The sequence below is a fragment of the Canis lupus genome, chromosome 6, assembly GCF_011100685.1.
Source record: "Canis lupus familiaris isolate Mischka breed German Shepherd chromosome 6, alternate assembly UU_Cfam_GSD_1.0, whole genome shotgun sequence".
Lineage (NCBI taxonomy): Eukaryota > Metazoa > Chordata > Mammalia > Carnivora > Canidae > Canis > Canis lupus.
In genome coordinates, this window is record NC_049227.1 from 60,062,310 (window position 1) to 60,085,065 (window position 22,756).

The 22,756-nt window shown below is 33.5% G+C and overlaps 1 protein-coding gene across 2 annotated transcripts in view; it reads right to left on the reverse strand.

Annotated features, from left to right (window-relative positions):
• Positions 1-11,817: 11,817 nt before the first annotated feature.
• PKN2 (protein kinase N2) overlaps positions 11,818-22,756 on the reverse strand; it is a 130,076-nt gene continuing 119,137 nt past the window's right edge. For both annotated transcript variants that reach the window (XM_038541459.1, XM_038541458.1), the window contains 5 exons: positions 22,102-22,178; positions 18,366-18,508; positions 15,081-15,188; positions 14,786-14,866; positions 11,818-14,700 (listed from right to left, as the gene is read on the reverse strand). In XM_038541459.1, coding sequence (XP_038397387.1) covers positions 14,497-14,700; positions 14,786-14,866; positions 15,081-15,188; positions 18,366-18,508; positions 22,102-22,178 — 613 coding nt within the window. In that variant the 3' untranslated portion in view covers positions 11,818-14,496. The remainder of the gene's footprint in view (positions 14,701-14,785; positions 14,867-15,080; positions 15,189-18,365; positions 18,509-22,101; positions 22,179-22,756) is intronic.

Consider the following 22,756-nt stretch of genomic DNA (forward strand, 5'->3'; position numbering starts at 1 on the left):
ATTTTTAAAAATGTACGCATTACAGTAATATTAAGAAAAAAAAGTAGGGGGCAAAGAGGGAAGGAGGAAAAAAGAGAAAACTTAAAAAAATAAAAGGCAGCTAATGTATGTAGAAGGAGAACTGGAGTTGGAAAATTCTTTTGCAACTTCTAGTGTAATAATTTTTTCAGATGAGGCTAATCGATTGAAAGGATAAAACCACTAGAAAGTTGTTGGGAAATAGAATATTTAAATGATCTCAAGTATTATCTCAGATTGCCTGTTAGTTACAAAGGCAAGATAAATCTTTACAAATAAAGATCTGGTAATCACCACTTTAACCAAGTGATCAAACTTATACCAAAGAGTAAAAATTTGAGATTACAGATCTCCTAATGTGATACACTAAGAAGTATGCAATATCACTCACACAATATTCCTGGGGATAGGGGTGTTAACTTTACCTTCATCGTACTTTTGGGGGGTGAGCGGAGTGTTGACAATTGACTGTATATTGATTATTGACAAATTGTCTAAATCTAAAATCAACTTAAAGGAAGGGTTTGTAGTGTAACAGGAAAAAGCACTTGGGCAAGTAAGGGGTTCTTTTTTTTATTATTTTTATTTTTTTATTTTAAGTAAGGGGTTCTAAGCTGGCTCTGCCACTTAGGAGCTGTGTGAACTAGGGCAGCTTACTTCATTCTACCAATTTCATAGGAGTGGTTCTGAGGATTAAGTGAGATCATATATGGGAGATGTTTTAAATTATAAAATACTACTATTGTACTTCAGGAGAAAAATTTGGTCATGTCACAAGCAGACAATGGTGTCAGGTCAGAGATCTGATTAATACAGGATGATGAACAAATGAGTTGAGTAGACCTGAGCAGAAAGGGAAAGACAGGCAAGATCTAAAAAGTTAGCAAAAGGAGGAACATTTAAAGTGCCGTAGAAAGCCTGCTGCCAAAGTGGTGATCTTGATATTTCAGACTTCTGGTTTTCTGTTTGTGTATGTTCATGATTAGGAAATAAGCAATGTTGACTGTTTGAAGGTAGAAGGGATATTTTATAACTACTCTGCATAATTAGTATTACCTTAAAAATACTGAAGTAGGTATATAATTAACATAAATGCAACTATACCTACTTGGCATGCATATACACACAAGAGAGATAACTTACATTTTATGACTAATTTTGCCTAAGTCTATTCTATCTATCTATCTATCTATCTATCTATCTATCTATCTATCTATCTATCTATCTATCAATGAATCTTTCTTTCAGAGTGAGCATAAGAGAGCCAAGTTTATGGTCCCTTGGTTGGTCTCAATTTTGCATGCCTTTCACAGTGTGTACATCTCACTGTGCTAGGTGATTCTAGCACTTAAGGATTTGAGATATATCTATCTATATGTCAATAAACATATGCACATGTATTTTTATGCGGGAATGTACAATACAGCTCCTAAATGCAAGCCCATCACTTAAACCTATGCTCAACTTAAAAGATGGCAATGTGTTCCAATGCTGGAGGACAAATTGATTCCTTTGATATAGAGACAGTATTTGTCTCCAAAGTATAAAGAAATAAGGTTACAACAACATCAGCAAGCAATCAAAATTAGAATGAGAAAAATACCAGTCAAGAAATAAAAAAAGGCATCCAAATTGGAAAGGAATAAGTAAAATTGTTACTTCTAATAGGATCTTAAATAAAGAAAATGCTAAAGACTCAAATCAAAAAACTGTTGAAACTAATCAACAAACTCAGCAAGGTTGCAGGATATAAAATCAACATACAGAAATCAGTTGCATTTCTTATACACTAACAAAGATCTGAAATAAAGAAAAACATCCCATTTACAATAGCATCAAGGACAAGAAAATATTTTGTAACAAATTTAACAAAGGAAGTGAAAAGTCTTTCCAATGAAAACTCAAGACTTGATGAAAGAAATTGAGGAAGACATGTACAAATGGAAAGATATCCTGTGTTCACGGATTCAAAAAATTATTGATGTTAAAATGTCCATATTACCTAAAGCCATCTGTAGATTCAATGTAATCCGTATCAATTTTGAATGGCTTATTTCACAGAAATAGAAATAACAATCTTGGGGTGCCCAGTTGGCTCAGTTGGTAGAGCACGCACCCTTTGGTCTCTTCTCAGGGTCATGAGTTCAAGCCCCATACTGGGCAGGGAGCGTATATTAAAAAATAAAAAATAAATGGAAATATAACAATCCTAAAATTTGTATGGGACCACAAAAGACCCTAAAAAGCCAAAGTAATCTTGAGAAAGAACAAAACCATAGGTGCCATACTTCCTGATCTCAAACTATGGTTGACCTTGAACCGTACAGGGTTAGGGGTGCTGACCCCTGTACTGTCAAAAGTCCACACATAACTTTTGGCTTCCCCAAAACTTAACTACTAGTAACTTACTGTTGACGGGAAGCCTTACCAATAATATAAACAGTTGATTAACCCATGTTTTGTATGTTATGTGTATTATATAGTGTATTCTTAAGAGAAAGGAAAATGTTAAGAGCATCATGAGAAAATACATTTATAGTATTGTTCTGTTTATAGAAAAAAAATCCACTTATTAAGTAGACCACACAGTTCAAATTGGTGTTGTTCAAGGGTCAACTGTATACTACTACAAAGTTCTAGTAATTAAAATAGTATGGTATTAGCATGAAAAAACAATGACCACCACCAAACACTACAAAGACCAATAGAACATAATGAAGATCCAGAAATAAACCTCTGCACTTGTAGTCAACTAACATTTACAAGGACACTAAGAACACGCAATAGGGAGAACCTCTTCAATAAATGGTATTAGGAAAACTGGACAGCTGCATGCATAAAAGTGAAATTGGACCCTTATCCTACACCACTCCCCAAAATTGACTCAAAATGGATTAAAGACTTACCACATTAAGATCTGATACTGCAAAACTTCTAGAAGAAAATGTAGGGAAGAAGTTCCCTGACACTGGTATCTGGGCAATTATTTTTTAGATATATGACACCAAAGCAAAAATCAACAAGTGGGCCTATATCAAACTAAAGTGTTTCTGTGCAGCAGAAGAAATAAAAAGGTAACCTACAGAATGAGAGGGAATATTTGCAAACCATATATTAGATATTTAGTTTTATATCTCTACATAAATATATCTAAGATATAGTATTATATATAGATATATCTGTATTAGTATACTAATATTAATATTATACTATATATTAATAATATACTCATATATACTATGGATATATTTATATTAGATTTATATATTAAATATATTTATACATAAACCATGTATTAGATATTTGATTAAAAAATGGGCAGAGTAACCAATAGATGATTTTCCAAAGACAAACATGGCTAACAGACACATGAAAAGATGCTCAACATCACTAATCATAGCAATGCATATCAAAACCACAATGGGGTATCACCTCACACCTAGAATGGATATCATCAAGACCAGAGATAACAAATGTTGGCAAGGATGTTGAGAAAAGGAAGCCCTGTGCATGGTTGGTGGGGATGCAAACTGGTTCAGCCATTATGGGAGTAAGTTTCTCAAAAAATTAAAAATAGAAGTACCATACAATCTAACAATTCCATTCTTGGGTACTGTTAAAAAGAAAGACACAGGCCCCAAATGGAGATACTTAATGCTAGGTTATGTCACCAAATGAGCTTAATACCTACCCTAATTGCAGTTTCATTTTCCTTGAGAAACATAGTCTTAATCAACCAGTCGGGAAATTTTTGGTCAGCAACAATAAGCTAATCTGTCACAGGGGCTCTCTCCATCTCCCTAAAGAAGATGAGGTAATCCACCAAGTAAGACCTGTCTCAAAGTAAGGTGACCTCACCCAAAATAATCCGTTTTTTTTTTCAGTTTAGGATTTTCTTGTCCTGCCTTTAAAAACCACTCCTTTTCTGCAGCCCTATGTTGCTCTCCTCTACTTGACACGGAGAATGATGCCCGATTCATGAGTTAATAAAGCCAATTAGATCTTTAAAACTTACTTGATTGGATTTTCATCACTTAAGTTTATGTCCAATGGAAATGAAAACAGGATATCAAAGAGATATATGTACTCCTTTTTATTGCAACATTACAATGATCAAGATACGAAAATAATCTTGTGTCTGTCAATGGATGAATGGAGATATATATATATATATATATATATATATATATATATATATATATATAGTGGAATATTACTCAGCCATTAGTAAGAAGGAAATCCTGCCATTTGGAACAACACAGATGTCCCTTAGACATTTGCTAAGAGCGAGGTATTTGCTAGTGCTACAGTGGTAATCATATTGCAATATATAAATATCCAATCAACACATCGTACACCTTTAAACTGCCACAATGTTATGTCAATTATATCTCAATAAAAATAAATTTTGAAAAGGGAAAAATGTCAAGCCATGGCATCAAATGACCCAGTATCCCATAATGTGATGAACCAAGTTTTTTTTACAAGACTTTGAAGGAGGTAAAAAATATATTAAGCTTGTGGTTGGAAGACACAAACAGCAAATGTGTGCCTATAGTTGGTTACACATTGTGAGAAAATGAACTTTTCAAACTTCCTATGTTCTGATAAGCCAGTCAAAATTGGCTGTACTTTTGTGAGTAAGTTATTCTTGTTTTACTTAATTTCTAAGCATATTGATTGCATAAGATTAAACTGAACTTTAGATATAGGCAGATTCATATATTGTGAACTACCTCAAATATTGCTGAATTAAGTGTTACTGTATATTTTTGGCACTGACAGCTTCACAAAAGAAACATATTTTTAGTTTACAGTTACTAAAAACATTAGTACATTAGTCTGATTATTCCCTTTATGACTTTAACTCTTTTGCTGACTTTAGCAAGAATAATATGTGACTATGTGTTTTTTAAGCAGATTACATATAATGGATAGCCAATAAGGAAAGTTCTATTTCCTGGACTTTACCTTACATGTGAATAGCTTTGCCTCCACATGACATTCTTGACATTTTTATTGCATTAGCAACAAAGCTCCTAGAAGAAAACAATTTCCACATAACCATGTTATAATTGTGAAACTGTTTGGATTGTAGGTATCGATATCAAAGCGATTTTTTAAAATTCTAATCTTTTAAAATTCATTGAGACATTTTAATACCCAAATCAGAAGAATCAGCAGTACCTGGGAACTTATTAGAAATGTAAATTCTCAGCCCCAACTCCAGACCTACTGAAACAGAACTAGGTGGTGAGGCTCACGTACAAGCCCTTCAAGGGTTTATGATACACACTGAAGTTCAAGAACCACCGGACTAAGGAAATTTAGTACTGGTTCACTTCATGGTGGTGAGACGAGTTAGCATGGCTGCTAGGATGCAGAGGTGAACTGAAGAGAGGATGGGGGTGGGGGTGGGGTTAACAGGTTTGTACAAAGAAGCAAGAGAGTAGCAGGGAGCTGAGGATATATATGAGTGATTATGGATATAGCAATTTAAGCTGAAAAGGAGAAAAGTGGGGACTCACAGGGGATGAGGGGTATATTATTTGCTCTTAACCTACTGAAGACTGACCAAGATGAAAACCTAAAATACTAACAACTACCTATGAATGTATTCCACTACTACCATATTCTTTTACCTCTCCATCAGACAATCACTATCTTTTGTTTTACATTCCCTTGCTTAAAAACAAAACAAAAAAACCCACGTTTTATTAGTTTCATTTGGTTTGTCTTAGTGTTTTTTTTTTTTAAAGATTTTATTTATTTATTCATGAGAGACACAGAGAGAGAGAGAGAGAGAGAGGCTGAGGGAGAAGCAGGCTCCACGCAGGGAGCCCAACGTGGTACTTGATCGCGGGTCTCCAGGATCACGCCCTGGGCCGAAGGTGGCGCTCAAGTCGCAATCCCAGGGTCCTGGGATCAAGTCCCACATCAAGCTCCCTGCATGGAGCCTGCTTCTCCCTCTGCCTGTGTCTCTGCCTCTCTCTCTCTTTCTGTCTCTCACGAATAAATAAATAAAATCTTAAAAAAAAAAAAAAAGGATATAGCACTTTGGTGGAATTGTTAAGTACCAAAGTACACAAATGCCCAAATTTACATGATAAAACCAAATTATTTTTCCCAAGTGGTTTTCTTTCTTTATACTCCTCAATTTATATGGAATCTCATTGTTCCACTCCATCTTCTCTTATTAGAACTTAAAATTTTTGTCAATTGAATGCGTACAAATTATATCTCAGTGTTTTGTAGTTTCTGATCAGTGTTTAGACTGGGCACGTTTACTGTCCATGTGTAATGTCTGTTCCTATATTTTTAACTTTACTATGGTTTTCCTTCTTGAGGCTTAGTAATTTTTAATATATTAGCTTTCGTTCTTTCTGTTGTGATGTAAGTAATCTTTCACTTTGAGCCTTGTCTCTTCACTTTATGATGTCTTTTGATAAAAATAAGTCCTAATTTTGTGATAAATTCACCTATTTTTCTTATATTGTCTCTTTTCCTATATATGTATTTTCAATGTTTTAAAGTTTTGCTTTTGACATCTATGTTTTAATTCATTTTAATTATTTATGGTAAGACAAACCCAATTATTTTTCAACCCTTTCCACATGGATAGCCACTTTTCCTACTTCTGTTTAGGAAACATTTTTCTTTCTCCATTGACTTCTTTCTTTTAAAGATTTTATTTATGAGAGAGAGAGAGAGAGAGAGGCAGGCAGAGACACAGGCAGAGGGAGAAGCAGGCTCCATGCAGGGAGCCCAATGCAGGACTTGATCCTGGGTCTCCAGGATCATGCCCTGGGCTGAAGGCAGCGCTAAACCGCTGAGCCACCTGGGCTGCCGGACTTGTTTCTTCTATATATGTGTGGATTTGTTCTTGACGCTCTACTGTTCCATTTGTAATATGTATCAATATTTCATTAATTGCTATACCTTTATAACTCTTGATATCTTGTGGGGCAAATCCCCTCCTCTGTTTTTCAGAAATTTCTATCCTTTACTTTTTGCTCTTCTATATATATTTTAGAATGAGCTTATCAAGTTCTACAAAAAATTCTAATTGGAGATTCTTACTGGAGTTGAATCTGCAGAGTATTTTGAGAACTGACATCGCAAGATAAATATGTATTTGTCTTCTTTAAGGTCTTCCAGTAAAATCTAAAAAATTTTTTTACAGGTCTTGCACATCTTCTGTTAGATCTCTATATAACTTAGTTTTGTTGCTATTGTAAAGTTATGTTTTAAAAATATTATGTATTCTAATTGCTTGGTAGTATGTATACATGTCATGGACCTTCCATATCTTCATCTTCTAACAAGCATTTTGGGTAAACTATGATTGCTAGTCAATTGTAATCTTTTGAGTTTTCCAGGTAGACAATCATATCTTCAAGTAACCATTTTGTTTCCTTCTTTAAATCCCTATATTCCTGAGAATAGCACAGTTCAATGTTGAAAAGTAATAATAATGGCCGGCATCTTAGTCCTATTCCTCAATTTTAAAGGGGGTACTTCCAGTATTTCCATGTATGGGATGATGGCACTGATTTTAGTTTTGTTGTTGCTTAACATAGATACCATTTATCAGTTTAAGGACCCCTCAACCCCTTTAAAAGCAGAAATGTGATCAGCTTTTTCTAAATCTATTATTTTCTTCTTTAATCTGTTAGTATGGCAAATGACAATCACAGATTTTCTAATATCAAGCAAATCTTGTATTACTAGCATAAGCCCATTTTATAGTGCCATTTTTATATATCATTGAATCTGATTTGGTATTATTTTGCTTCATATTCTTTTTAAAAATATATTTTATTTATTCATGAGAGACACAGAAAGAGAGGCAGAGACATAGGCAGAGGGAGCAGGCTCCATGCAGGGGGCCCAATGCGGGACTTGACCCCGAAACCCCAAGAGCACAACCCGAGCCAAAGGCAGATGCTCAATCACTGAGCCACCCGGGTGTCCCTGTTTCATCTTCTTTTACTAGTATTCATGAGTGAAATTTGCCAGTAACATACTCTCCCTTCTATGTTGTCTTCTAGCTTATAGGGACTTCAGAGAATGAGTTAGGAACTATAGCTTTTCCCCATTACCTCAAAAGCTTTCTATATGCTTGAAATAATCTCTTCCTTGACAGTTTGGAAGATTTCACTTGTAAAACCATCTGGATCCAATGTTTTCTTTGTGGACTTTTAATTTCTGCCTTTATTTCTTTATGTGATGAGATTACTCATTAATTTCTTCCTTTATATTTTTCAGATTATCTTTATTTTTGAATATTTATTTGCATAACTGATAGTATTTTTTTACTTTCAAGAATCTTTTTATATTTTAATTTTTAATAGCATTTCTCTCTCATTTTTCATATTTTCAGAGCTCTATTTTGTTAGAATTTTCAAGGAATAAGCTTTTGGTTTGTTTATATGTTTTTTTCTACTGTTTGTTATTTTTTCTGACTTTTTAAGCTCAGCAATTTTTAACCTTCCTCTTTTTTTTTTTTTTTACCTTCCTTTTTCTAAAAAGCATTTAGTTTACCAAGTTCCCTGCAGGAACCACTTTTGCTGCATTTAATGACCACCATTATTTTTTTCTCTGGGCCATTAAAGGGTATTTAACATTTTTTTCAAAGCTATTTATCTATTAAAATCTATTTGTTCTAACCAGTTAGAAAACACACTTGGTATTACTATACTTTGCAGTTTTCTATGATGTCTTATGGCTCAGCTTCTATAAATGTTCCATCTATTCTTGATAAAGAATGTGTAATCTCCTAATTGCTGGATGCAGAACTCTATAAATATCCATTAGATCAAACTTTGTTTTGTTCAAACATTCTGTATGTTTCCTCTTTAAAAGGTCTATTGTCCAATAATGCAAGTTGAAACCTTCCAACTGATAGGTGCTTTTAGTAGTTCTAGCAACTTCTGCTTTAGTCTGTATTTAGGGACTATTTTATTAAATACATATACATGCTTAGAATTAGTATCTTTTTGGTGAATTGAATCTTTTATCATTATGTAGAAACACTACTCTTGGTGATATTTTTTTCATGATGGGTCTAAAATCTGTTTTAATATTAAGTAGAGCTATGATAGCTATACCTTGATTTGCTTTTGCATTGTGTATTTTTTGTCATACCTTCTTTCAATTTCTCTATATACTTAGATTTTATTTTTTTTCAAAGATTTATTTATTCATGAGAGATAGAGAGACAGGCAGAGGATACACAGGCAGAGGGAGAAGCAGGTTCCATGCAGTAAGCCCGATGTGGGACTCGATCCCAGGACTTCAGGATCACGCCCTAGGCCGAAGGCAGGCGCTAAACCGCCGAGCCACCCAGGGATCCAATATACTTATATTTTAGATGTATCTTCTTGTTAATATTATAAAGCCAAGTTTTCTTTTTGAAACTATCTTGCTTTTAACTAGTAAGTTTGCTCCATTTACAATTATTTTGATTATCAGTATATTTGAATTTATTTCTACCATCTTCTTGGTTTGAAATTTATATGCATGATATTCTTTTCATGAATATCCCTGACGTTTTATGATGTACATTTAACTAAAGTTAATCAACACCTTGACACCCCAATACAACAGAATACTTCACTTCATCTCTGATCTTCCCTATCTCAACGGTCTTACTACTGCTGTCTAGAATTTATTGACTTAAAATAAACAAGTCATCTATTGAGTTGTGTTTATTTTTATTTACTTAAGTGTTTTACCATTTTATTTTTTCATAAGCCTGTTTTGGTCTTAGATCATCATTTTAGGATCATTTTCCTTCTTCTTGAAGTACTTCTTTTAGAGTAGGACTCTTGAGAGTAAGTAAACCCTTCTTTAAAAAACTTTCATTGGCTCTTAACCTAATTTCACTTGCTATACAATTCCAAGCTGATGTTTTCTAATGCTCTAAAGAGAATATCCTACTACTTTCACTGTTAATATTGAGAAATCAGCTGTTAGTCTTTCTTTACAGACAATTTAGTTCTTTCTCTTCTGGGTTTTCAAGGTGTTGACTGCGTGGTTTCACTACAATGGTTCTTTGTATACATTTATTTATATTTATCCTTTATGGAGACTATTTTGTACTATTTAGTAATCTCTGCAGCCCTTATCTCTGCAAATACCATCTTGCTTCCATTCTTTCCTCTTGGGTCTCCACTCAATTTTCCCTATCTTTTAATCTTCTTTTCGTGTTTTCCATCTCTTTATCTATTTGGAATTGATTTTTGAGATACATCATTTAGTTCTCCAGTTCTTTCTTCAGCTATCTCTTCTGCTGTTAACCACCCTTTACTAAGTTTCAAATTTGATCAATGATATTTTTCATTTTTGGAGTTTAAAAATGTTAATTTCTCTAAAATTTCATTTTACTTGTTTATCCTCATAGTTTTAGGTATATAAACATTTTGTACAGGGGATCCCTGGGTGGCGCAGCGGTTTGGCACCTGCCTTTGGCCCAGGGCGCGATCCTGGAGACCCGGGATCGAATCCCACATCAGGCTCCCGGTGCATGGAGCCTGCTTCTCCCTCTGCCTGTTGTGTCTCTGCCTCTCTCTCTCTCTGTATGACTATCATAAATAAATTAAAAAAAATGTTTAAAGAAAAAAAAACATTTTGTACATAGCTATTTTATATCTGAGAATTCAAATCTTTGAAATCTTTCAGAGGGGATATGTAAATTTGCTACTTTGTTAAGCTCTCATTCAAGTTAGTTTGCTGTCTCTTGTGTGTTTGGCTATCTTTAACTATGTATTATTTGGTCTTAATTTGTGGAAGTCCTATGTTCCCATTCTGGAGAAGCTTTCTTCAAAAAGCATTTCATTTTACTAGTAGAAAAATAGTGACTTGCAAACTAGAACTTGAGCGCCTCTAGAGGATTTTAACTCAAAACATAAGTACTGCTATTGCAAGGTTTATCATCTTCATAATGGTGTAACTATAAGGAATCCATCCTTGGTAAATTCATTTCCTGAATGCCAGAATGTCCAAAGCTAGCTCCTTGCCATTCTGGCTCTTACCCTCTTTCCAACTTCCTACTTCTCTGGTCCACTCTGTGGACTCAGCTTGCAATTTCAACCTGTGAGTGCTCTCATATTTGTGCTTGAGTACTCCTTAATTCGTAGGTGCTAAAGCTCCAGCTTATCCAGATTGAATCTCAAGTGTGTCTGTTTTGAGGTAAGGGGTTGCCAGACACCACTCTTACCTTTAGTGAGACCAGCAGTGCCTCAAATTATGTGTCTTATTGGAGGTCTTAGGAGCTTAGTCATGATACAAGAAGTGGAAATCATGCAAGATTTTTGACACTTTGAAGTTACTTAAGAACTTACCTCTATTTTATATGTATAGATTTATATATGTATATTTATAAATACATATATTTATATACATATAAGGCCACTACCTCAGAGATACATTAGATTTCAAAAGAGAGCTAGAAAGTAAGTAAGAATTCTAATTAAGATTATGATCTAAGAATTGGTATTTGTTCTTTTGGGCTTCTCATACTCACCCTCAGTTGCTTTGGGAAGATCAGCAACACCTGTAAAAATTTTGTTAGATTTGAATCAGCTTTCACCTAATTAACATATAATGAAATTTCACTGTGACCTCAGTTTGTGTTATAGGGTTAGCATGGATCATTTTATATTCCTAAAATATTCCATTTGCAATATTTGAATAAGATGACTATAAAATGACTAGCATTTTGTTTTCATTTGCCTGTTTTCTGAAAGGTCAGGTCCTAAAATAAAGTTAACTTCAAACAAGAGAATACTACATATATTACTGGTGCTTGCATTTTAATGCACACTGTTTTTCATTTATTAAGACTCTGATCTTTTTTCACCTTTCTATCCTCAGTGTGTAGCACACTGATGGTATCCTATAATATCCACTGAATAAAAGACATTATTGATCTTACAGAAGTAGAATGCAAACTTTCCCCATTACTAACAGTGAAGTGGACAATTTGCTCTGAATCAGATTTTGCCCTACCAAGACAAAAAGCACTTGCAAGAAAGCTAAGCAGTTAGTCTTTGAGATCTTGAGTATAGTTGAGCTAAGACATACTTTGACCAACAGGAAGTTTCCAAAAGGAAATAATACTTAAAAACCAAAGTTACAAATTATAATCTATTTAAACTTTAATTTGTGCATTTGTGGTAATTTATGACTGCAAAACACTTTTTCTTAGAATGACATAAAGGCACATTTCATTTGAATGCATAGTGTACCATTCTAAAATATACTAATAATTTCCTTACAAAGTGCTTGAGCAGTCACTTACACATACAGTAATAGCAAAATATATTTACACTCTATAGTTTAAAATTTTTAAATCTGACTAAAATATATATATATATTTTAAAAACTACAGAAAATATTAGTGCTTTCTTCAGCTTAATTGTGTGATATACCCTGCCCTCTAATCTTTTTAGTGATTGACTTTAATTAAAAATTTCTGTACACTGTGTAGTTACAAAATGCTATGTCAGTTTTTAATGCTAAAAGCCTATTTTAGACATTGCTTTCTATGCATATTTGAGAACCAGAAAAGGTGAGCAGACTGTACCTCAAAAGTATTTAGTGTTTTTTTAATGTGCTAACACTGTAAATTCGCCAATTAAGATAAGATCCTCTACTGTCCTTTAATGAGGAAGTTAACTGGCATTTTAAAATAACTTTAAATAACATATCCTTCCCTCTTTCTCTAAGATTCCCCCCCAAAGAATCTTGGGTAATAATCAATTTGGATGGAAATATGAATTATCTCTGAACAATTTTAATTGTTCTCAGAGTACACAAAAATATGCCAACACACCCTAGCAAGACTGAAATATTTATAAATCTTCTATAAATCAATGTGCTTTTATGTTTCTCATAGAATTTAAATTTGAATAATTTTTAAGACATGAGATCACTGTGATTAAATGGTTAATTCAGTATGGTTAGTTAACAACTTGCTATTCCTGAGATATGGTGATCCTAACATGCTGAGCATGGAATCAAAGATGTTATTATTGAACTAAGGAAAAACAGTGAGGTCATAGACTAGGAGGAAAAGAATGAAAAAACTAACAAAAAGAAAAAACCAAAAAAACTCCAGGCAAGTGGAAGAGTCATGGCTTGCCAAAAGACTTTCCTATAAGAGCATTAAAAAAAAGCCACAAATGGATCCTCTGAAAAGTTGTAAAAGGTATTTGATCAAATTATTTTTGAGACTTTTGAGGTACAGCTTTAGTGTTATAATAGTTTTTATAAAATATAGACTGTTTTATCAAAAATATTTATACATTCTGTTACAATATATTGCTTTTGCCCTCAGTAACTGCCAATATAAAATCTGGATCCAGTAGCCTAAAATGTACAAATGCACTTAACGTAAATGCTGGAGTTTGAGGTGTCTGCTTGGCCACTGTACAAAAGTGATGAAGGGGTGAAATTAAATAATAAACCTACAACACAGAATACATTACAACTTGCACATATACATGTTCACAGCATGTATACAATGATAATCCCTATGTTTTAACAGATATAGTTCCCTTCTACAGTAGACATAACAGATAAATTGGGTTGGTAAATGTACAATGAATATCAAAAAAGGAGTAATTAGTTCACTGATTTTGGAAGAAGGTATGATTGAACATATTAACTGTCTAGACTTTGGGAATGCATACGGGTAATACAGTATCTTGGTTCAGGCTAATCAGAAGTCCTCATTCTTAAAATTTTAAGTAAATGCTGATGTTTTAGTTGTTCCTGTTTCAACATGGTTTAATAAACAAAAAATTGTTTGGCAAGTAGCTCTGTTGGAAGGCTATGAGGCTCTATTACATGGTTGGAAAGATAAGGCAATAAAAATTTTCTCCTAATAAATATAGAAAATTTATAAAACAAGATATCAAGTTGTTTTTTTTTAAAAGCCAAAAAAGGAGCACAAACTACCACTACATTTTTTTGATATTACAGTAATTTCATTAAAAAAATAAGAGCATTTGCCTTATTCAAACAATTACTATGTGTGAATAATAACAGCATCCCAAGCCCTTTTTGTTCTTTTTTTGTAAAATATAGCTAAATGACATGAAATGATTAATCTTCCTTACACTTAAGGCAGGCATAAGGAATAGATAGGGACTGTGGAAAAGTGGTTGTTTTTTTTCTTTCTTTAAAAAATAGACTATTGATCCAAAAGTATTCATTTGTGATAGGTTTTCATGGCCGATGTTCATTCCACTTAAACTCCATGAAACTGTTTCCAGTGCTCAGATTTACGTTGAAAATACATTAAGAAGCCACTTTCAAGAAGGTTTTAGAATAGTACTTTTAAAGACATCTTCATGTGTTTAAACAAAAAAACTCAGAAGCTACTGGTGGCACAGACAGCAAATGAAGGGTTGCTATTGTTAAGAGGTCTTCTTGTGAGTTAGTGTGCTTGGTTTCACAGTGTCTAGGAACTTAACACCAATCAGCAATGTAGTCAAAATCTCTGAACATTTCTTGCTCCTCTTCTGAAAGTATCCTTGGTTCTCGAGGTGGAGTCAGAATAGGTGCCTCTGAGGTAAATTCATCATCAAAATTACTAACATCTTCTCGTCCTCTAATGGTAGGTACAAACGGTGGCTTGACTTTTTTGTCCATGAGAGCACTCCAATCAATTAGCTAGATTGCAAAATATAAAATAACCAGTTTAGTTTCCTATATCTAATTGCTAGTTTCACAAAAAATTTTAAACTTTCACACTCACCCGGAAAAATGGGTGCTTTTTTACATCCTCTGCATCTTTCTCACCAGCTCCAAGGCGCCGCTCAGGATTTCTTCTTAATAGCTAATGCAACATAAAGTATAAAAGTTAAAATAAAACCAGTGACTTCGTTGATAAAGATTCTCATAACCTACAAAGATTTAATGTTTTTTTCTTATGTGTTTGTCTAAACTATGCAACATCTATGAAGTGAAAAATAAAAACCTTCTAAAATTCTAATTGAGAAATGTCCTTCAATATAAGAAATTTAAACAGTTTATAAATCATTAATTCTTACCCTTCTCATTATCGATATGGCTTCTGTAGATAAGAACCTTGGGTACCTTACTTCATCATTTACAATACTGTCAAAAACCTCCTCTTCATCATCTCCAGGAAAGGGAGACTAGAAGAAATATCTTTGAGTAAGTCAAAATGAATTTCAAAAAATCTTATCACTCATCCAAAGTACAGCTAAGAACCAGGTAGTGAGGAAATACCAAAACACCAAACAAAGACTACAAGAAGTCAGAATAGATAGATCTATTATCCAGATGATATATCACATAGTCTCATTGAAATCTTCTTCAACTTTATTTCCCAGACCTTAATAGCAAATTTGGTTATATTAGTAATACAATCTTTCATTTAATTCCATTCTATTTTATTTCATTCATGTATCTGGCCTAACAGTCAATATTTTGAGTGCTACTAGATAGTGAAAATCATTTAGATTATCGACATGTTCCTCAAGAAGCTCAATCTTGTGGAAAGACAGAAGGAAATGGGTAAATACAGTAATAAGTGTTACCATAGAAGCAGAGAGTTTGTGGGAATACATTTAATATGGATGTGCTTTGAATGTCATCACAGTCAATAACAAATTAATTAGCAAAACACAATAGGAGATTTAAAGGTATAATGACTGCACTAAGAAGCAGATGCCAACGAAATTACACTCAAAAGCATACATTAGGCTTTTTTAACTTAAGCCTGATATACAACCAGTCTTAGGGTATCTCAGGAAGCAGAGTTTAAAGTAATGACCCTAAGTCATAAAAAAGTAGTTAAATTACATTCAGTATAACCATTTGATGCACAAAGGGACAAGCTAAACCATGTTGAAATGTGGCTATGAAATATGGCTTATTACCTCACAATCTGAGAGGACTTAAGATTTACTTCTTCTTTACAGGCTTACTTCCTGTTAAGTTATTAATGATTAAGGACCAAAGAGAAAGCAATACTACTGGAAAGAGAAAGATCTTTGATCTGAATCTATGAAAATGAATTTAGAACCCAACTTCCTAAAGCTGAGCTGCCAATTTTATTGCTCTTATCTAAGGAAATTTCAAACTTTTCAATGATCATAACCTTAGTTTTGTTCATTCACTCACTCAGAATAGATAAATCAAATAGATAAATCAAATATCTACTATGTGGGATAATATAATTTCTTTCTGGGATTGAGGCAGCTGCAAATTAGAGGAAAATTCTATTTCACATGGATTCTCAATCAGAATTTCAAGTGGTAACACAAAGCATTGGTCTCTCTGATCAATTTTGTATTTAAAAAATACAAATCCTTGAATAGTGAAGATATACCCACATATTCATTAAGGTGTTAAAGTTCCTTGTTTCTGCAAATCGATTATAAGCTAGTAGAACTAACAACAGAATGCTAACAAATGTGTTTTAAGCAAATATAAAAAGAATGCAATGGTCTGTTCAGTATCTAAGCTTACTTTAAACTTCTCTGATACTTTCATTCTCATTTGGCACTGGGAAAGAGGACCTAGTATGTTAGTTTATTCCTGGAGTCTTTCTAGTTCTCAAAACCCAAAGAAACATAAATACAAATTTCAAAAACAAATTTGAAAATGCATGATATATCCAGTGAGTTTTCAATTATTTGTAATAATAGAGAAATTAGATATAAACTTTAGCCAAACCTTTTTATCACAGTTAGTAGTTACTGCTAAAATTTTACCAACGCTATAAAATTATAAAGTATAAAAAAATTATAAAGTATGATGGTTAAGTTTTAAGTTCAGTTCTTATCCCAACTATCCTCTTACAAAGGTGCTAAAGAGAACGGATATTGCAATAAAAATTTGTGATGGAAGAGCTGAATCCCTTGTCTTTTATATTCTTGTAATTAGGAGGTTAATCAATTAGAGGCTCTTTTAAAAAAATATAGAACAGGAGCTTCATTTGTCCATTGCAAAGTTTTCCAGTCATTTTAGGATAGGAGGAGATAGAATCAACTGGTTCTTAATTCTGTAGTATTTTATAATAAACTCACATTTTTTGCCTATCAGCTCTAATATGTGGAATAAATTTTAAGCAAGCATATAATTTTTGGTAACTTAATTCCACACTCTGACGTAGCAAAGCATAATGGTTTAGAGAGGTTCTTAAAACAGAGAGCCTTAAAAATCCCAGCTCCATCACACGAGAGCTCTGTGACTTCAAGCACGTTATTAACTTCTTTGTGCCTCCATTTATATACCTTAAAATGGGCCTAAGACTAGTATTGAGCTTGTTAAAGTTTGCTGAAAAGCTAAATGAGCTAATATTTGTAAAGTAAATAAAATAGTGCCTGGCACATGGTAAACATTTTAATTAGCTATTTCTTTTCCTCTTCTAAGTATCCACTCCAATTTGACATACCAAAAGGGCTATCGTTTGGATGGATTAAAATCCTTTGTCTGGAACAAATATCATTAAATGATAATACTTTGGAAATTTCTGACATTCAATAATTTGGTCAATCATTTATTCAGCTACTAATTTATTCATGCTTAGAATGTTCAAAGAAGATTGCTGGTACTGGGAAACCTGCAAAATAATGAACCAACCTCATTTTTTACAACCCCAAATCAGTAAGCCCCTCTAAGCAGTTTTCAATGACTTGTCTAAATATTTACCCTTTCCCAATTCCACTCTATCATTTCCAACAATTTATAACAAAATAGACTAGCCAATTCTTGCTGCTTTATTAGATATAACTCACCGTTTCCTAAGGAGTGACAATTTCTGTGTAAAACTAAGCTATCTCCATAAATTGATTATTTTTTTCAGAGAGAGAGAGAGAGAGAGAGAGAACACATGCATGAGTAGGGGTGTGGGGGGGAACAGAAGGAGAGGGAGAGAATCTTATGCAGACTCCATGCTGAGCAAGGAGCTGGATGCAGAATTTGATTTCATGATGGAGATCTTGACCTAAGCTGAAACCAAGAATCAGACACTTAATCGACTGAGCCACATAGGTGCCCCCTCCCCCGAAGAAATTTAAGTTAATCTAAAAAAAAACAGGAGGGGAAAAATGTTAATCTTTTTAACTCTGAGGTACTGTTTTTGAAGATAATATGTATTTTGATCAACACACAGCTGACTTTTTGTTACAGGTATAGAGGTATAGAGTACAAGATAGAATCATAGGCAATTATTAGTATATTATAAATGTGTATAAAACTTAAGTTCTACTTATGCGGGAGACATTAAGTCATTTATAAATGACATCTTTTGTTCTTTCAGTCATCTTTCCTCATTTCTCTCTCATCTATTTTATACTGCTTACCTCACCAACGAGCATTTCATATATAAGAACACCAAGTCCCCACCAATCTACAGCCCTTGTATAGGATGTTTCTGTTAATACTTCTGGGGCAAGAAATTCAGGAGTGCCACAAAATGTGCTTGTTCTATCTCCATATCCCATTCCTGAAAAGGTAAAATTTAAGTATTTGTTAGCAAAGAAAAAACCTAGATGATAGATAAAACATCAGACTATATCCCTAGGAAACAAAATTAAATTTCCACATTTGTGTATGGTGATCAAACTCAAGATATATCAGACTTCTAAAGAAAATATTAGGACTGGTGTAGAGAAAACTGTGCAATAGTTAACTCTACTATTTAATTAATAGGTAAAAATAAATATTTTGGTCAATCATTTACTCAGCTACTAATTTATTCATGCTTAGAATGTTCAAAGTTAAGTTAACAAGGGTATTAAGGGTAATAAAATTTTTATATTTCATTTTACTTATTTTCTCTCTTGTCATTACTTTAGAAGTGATGCTAAGAAGTTATAACAAAAAACTGATTTTTAGCTTCAATTTCTATTATCTTTCAAATTCAGTCTTTCAAATATTTTATTTGGTTCATTAGAAAAATAACATTTGGTATAGAAAATACCAAAAAAGCAAATCCTTGGATAACTAGGAGTTAGCCATCAAAACAACCTTGAAAAAGAAAAACAAAACTAGAGTTATCACAATTCCAGATTTCAAGTTATACTACAAAGCTATAGTAATCAAAACATTATAGTACTGGCACAAAAAGAAACACACAGATCAATGGAACAGGTAGAAAGCCCCAGAAACAAACCCACAATTATATGGCCAATTAATCTTCAACAAAAGAGGCAAGAATATGCAATGGGAAAAAGAAAGTCTCTTCAACAAATGGTGCTGGGAAAACTGGTCAGCTACATGCAAAAGAATGAAACTGGACCACTTTCTTACATCATACAATAAACTCAAAAGGGATTAAAGACCTAAATGTGAAACCTGAAATTATAAAAATCCTAGAAGAGAGCACAGGCAGTAAGTTCTCTGATAATAGCCATAGCAAAGTCTTTCTACATACGTCTGAGACAAGGGAAATAAAAGCAAGTGTAGGGGCACCTGGGTGGCTCAGTGGTTGAGCGTCTACCTTTGGCTCAGGTTGTGATCCCAGGGTCCTGGGATCCAGTCCTGCATCATGCTCCCTGCATGGAGCCTGCTTCTCCCTCTGCCTGTGTCTCTGGCCTCTCTCTCTGTGTCTCTCAGGAATAAATAAATAAATAAGTAAAATCTTTAAAAAAATTTAAAAAAGCAAGTGTAAACTATTGGGACTACATGAAAATAAAAACTTCTATACCAAACCATAAACCAAAGTATAAGACAGACTATTGAATGGGAGAAGATATTTGCAAAGGACAATCTGATAAAGGGTTAGCATCCAAAATATATAAAGAACTGATACAACTCAATACCTGAAAAACAAATAATCCAATTAAAAGATGGGCAGAAGACATGAATAGATATTTCTACAAAGAAGACATACAGATGACTAATAGACACATGAAAAGAGGCTCAACATCACTCATCATCAGGGAAAAAAACAAATCAAAACCACAATGAGATACCACCTCACACCTGTCAGAATGGTTAAATTAAAAAACACAAGAAACAAGTGTTGGCGAGAATCTGGAGAAAAAAGAACCCTTATGCACTGTTGGTGGGAATGTAAATTGGTGCAGCCACTGTGGAAAACAGTATGGAGGTTCTCCAAAAAATTAAAAATAGAACTACCTTATGATCCAGTAATCACACTACTGGGTATTTGCCCAGAGAATATAAAAACACTCAAACAATTTAAAAGGATATATGAACCCCTATGTTTATTTATAATATTCAAAATATGGACGTAGCCCAAGTGTCCATTGATAGATAAATGGATAAAGAAGATGTACACACACACACACACACACACACACACACACACACACACAATACGGAATCTTATTTAGTCATAAAAAGGAATGAAATCTTGCTATTTGTAATAACATGGATGGAGCTAGAGAGTATAATGCTAATTGAAATAAGTCAGAGAGAGACAAATACATAAGGTTTCACTCGTGTGGAATTTAAGAAACAAAACAAATGAACAAAGGGAAAAAGAGACAGAGAGACAGAGGCAGAGACACAGGCGGAGGGAGAAGCAGGCTCCATGCAGGGAGCCTGATGTGGGACTCGATCCCAGGACTCCAGGATCACACCCTGGGCCGAAGGCAGGCACTCAACTGCTGAGCCACCCAGGGATCCCGATGGTCAGATTTTTATTTACATGGGCCCTTTTTCCATTTTAGCAACTACATGACAGGTTGATTTGAAGCAGAAAAAAAATCTAGAGAGAGGAAAGGCAAAGAGGCTATTAGTTTTGTCAAACAAGAGGATAGCTAGCAATAGTAGAGGGGAAATGAAACATTTAAGAAATATTAAGAAGGCAGATGTCAGCACAGTTTGGCTATTAATTTGATGTGGAAAAGTGAAGAGAACAGAATCCAAGATAATAACACATTTTCAAGTTGGGAGCCTGAGAAGACTGTGGCACCATCAACTACAAACTAGACTATTTGAAAAAAAGAAATGATTTTGGTTTGTATAGTGTTAGAGATAACTACTGACCAAAGCTGTCAAGTAGATAGTTGAATATATATGTTAGGAAAGGAATAATGGATCTGGTAATTATTAGCATATTGCCTGTAGTTAAAAACTAGCAGTGAAGAGCAATAGGCTAAGGACAAATTCTGGGGAACAAAAGCATTTATATCAGCAGTGTTCAATACAAGGAAATCCAGTAAGAGAAAAAAAGTATTACTGGATTCAGATTAAGAGGTTGGTGGGTAACTGATGGAAATATATTTACAAATTCACTCATTCATTCACCCAATTACTTATATTAATCAAACATTCACTGAATACTTAAGATGTGTCAAGTACTATGTTATATATGCTCTATGGAAACAAAGCTGAATAAGAAACAAGAAGCTACCCAGTGTAGAAGGAAGACATAGACAATGTTCACTACAATGCAATGTATTAAATGTCAAGATGAGAGTACCTATTTACTATATGCCACATATCTCCAATTCTCAAAATACTCTTAAACAAGAAGAATTATATTCATTTTATATCTGAGGACACAAACTGAACGAGGTTCCAAAGTAATTCATCCCAAAACACAGTAAGAGGCAAAGCCAGGATTCAAACCTAGGGCTGTCTGTTGCCTAAGCCTACAGTCTTTACACTTTTCTCACCTCTGATTCACATTTCCCCAGTTTATTTATTTATTCACTTTTGAATATGGAGAAAGGATTCTGAAATATATGTGTATTTTCTTCTTATTTAAAAACATTTTAAGTTTTAAGAAGCTGGAGAAAAGTTATTAGGCCTATGTAATGTACTCTGTACAGTCTCGGAAAAGTAAAAAATTTGGTACTTAACCAATGTTTTTTCAGAGTAGTGACAGAATCATTAATCATACAAAGAGGATCTTAGGTTTTATACTGTGATTTCTGAAAACCTAACCTTATTTCGTATCCAAAAAATTTTTAATTATGTGATAATCAAGTCACACAAACAGTCCATAACATCTTAGTAAAGAATCAATTAAAGTTAGAAATATATTTTACTTTTCATAGACAAACTTGGAAAGTACCAAAGTACAAAGGGATAGTAATCTATTAGAAAGGGAACTCCAATTACCTTCTTTGCAAAGACCAAAATCAGCAATTTTCACAAAGCCTTCTGTATCTAGCAATAAGTTATCCAATTTCAAATCTCTGTTCAGGATTTAAAAAAAAAAAAAAGCAAAATGAAAATGTATTTTAAAACATAAAAGGAGTTCAAGCATTTTTAACTCTGGTTCTATTAATTTGTTATTTGTGATAAATCTGACTTAGACTAAGTTTGAAGTTTGCTAACACACCACTCATAGGAAAAAACTCAAGCTGACACTATTAATAAAGTATCAAGAGGGCTGGTTTAACCTTCTAAGAGAATAATGCAAAGTAAAGAGAAAGCTATCTATCTATACTAATAGATTTAAAAGTCAAAAATATCTTATCCTTTAAGTAAACTCAGACCATGAGGAAACCCTTACCTTGAAAATATTGTTAGAAGTTTGAATAAACTAATGTTTTTAGTTTTCTAATTCTTACGCCATGGCCTTCCTGAATTTGTCTAATCCAGAGCAATACTATTCGACATGTAGTCCATTGCTTGGCTACTGGGCTAGTAATAAATAGTTACTAGCAACCTGATAAAGAACTTCCACTAATATATCAGGTATGCCACCAAGTACAGTATTTAGTTCAGAGCAATACTTAAGGAAGATATTTTATACTCTGACACAAGCTAC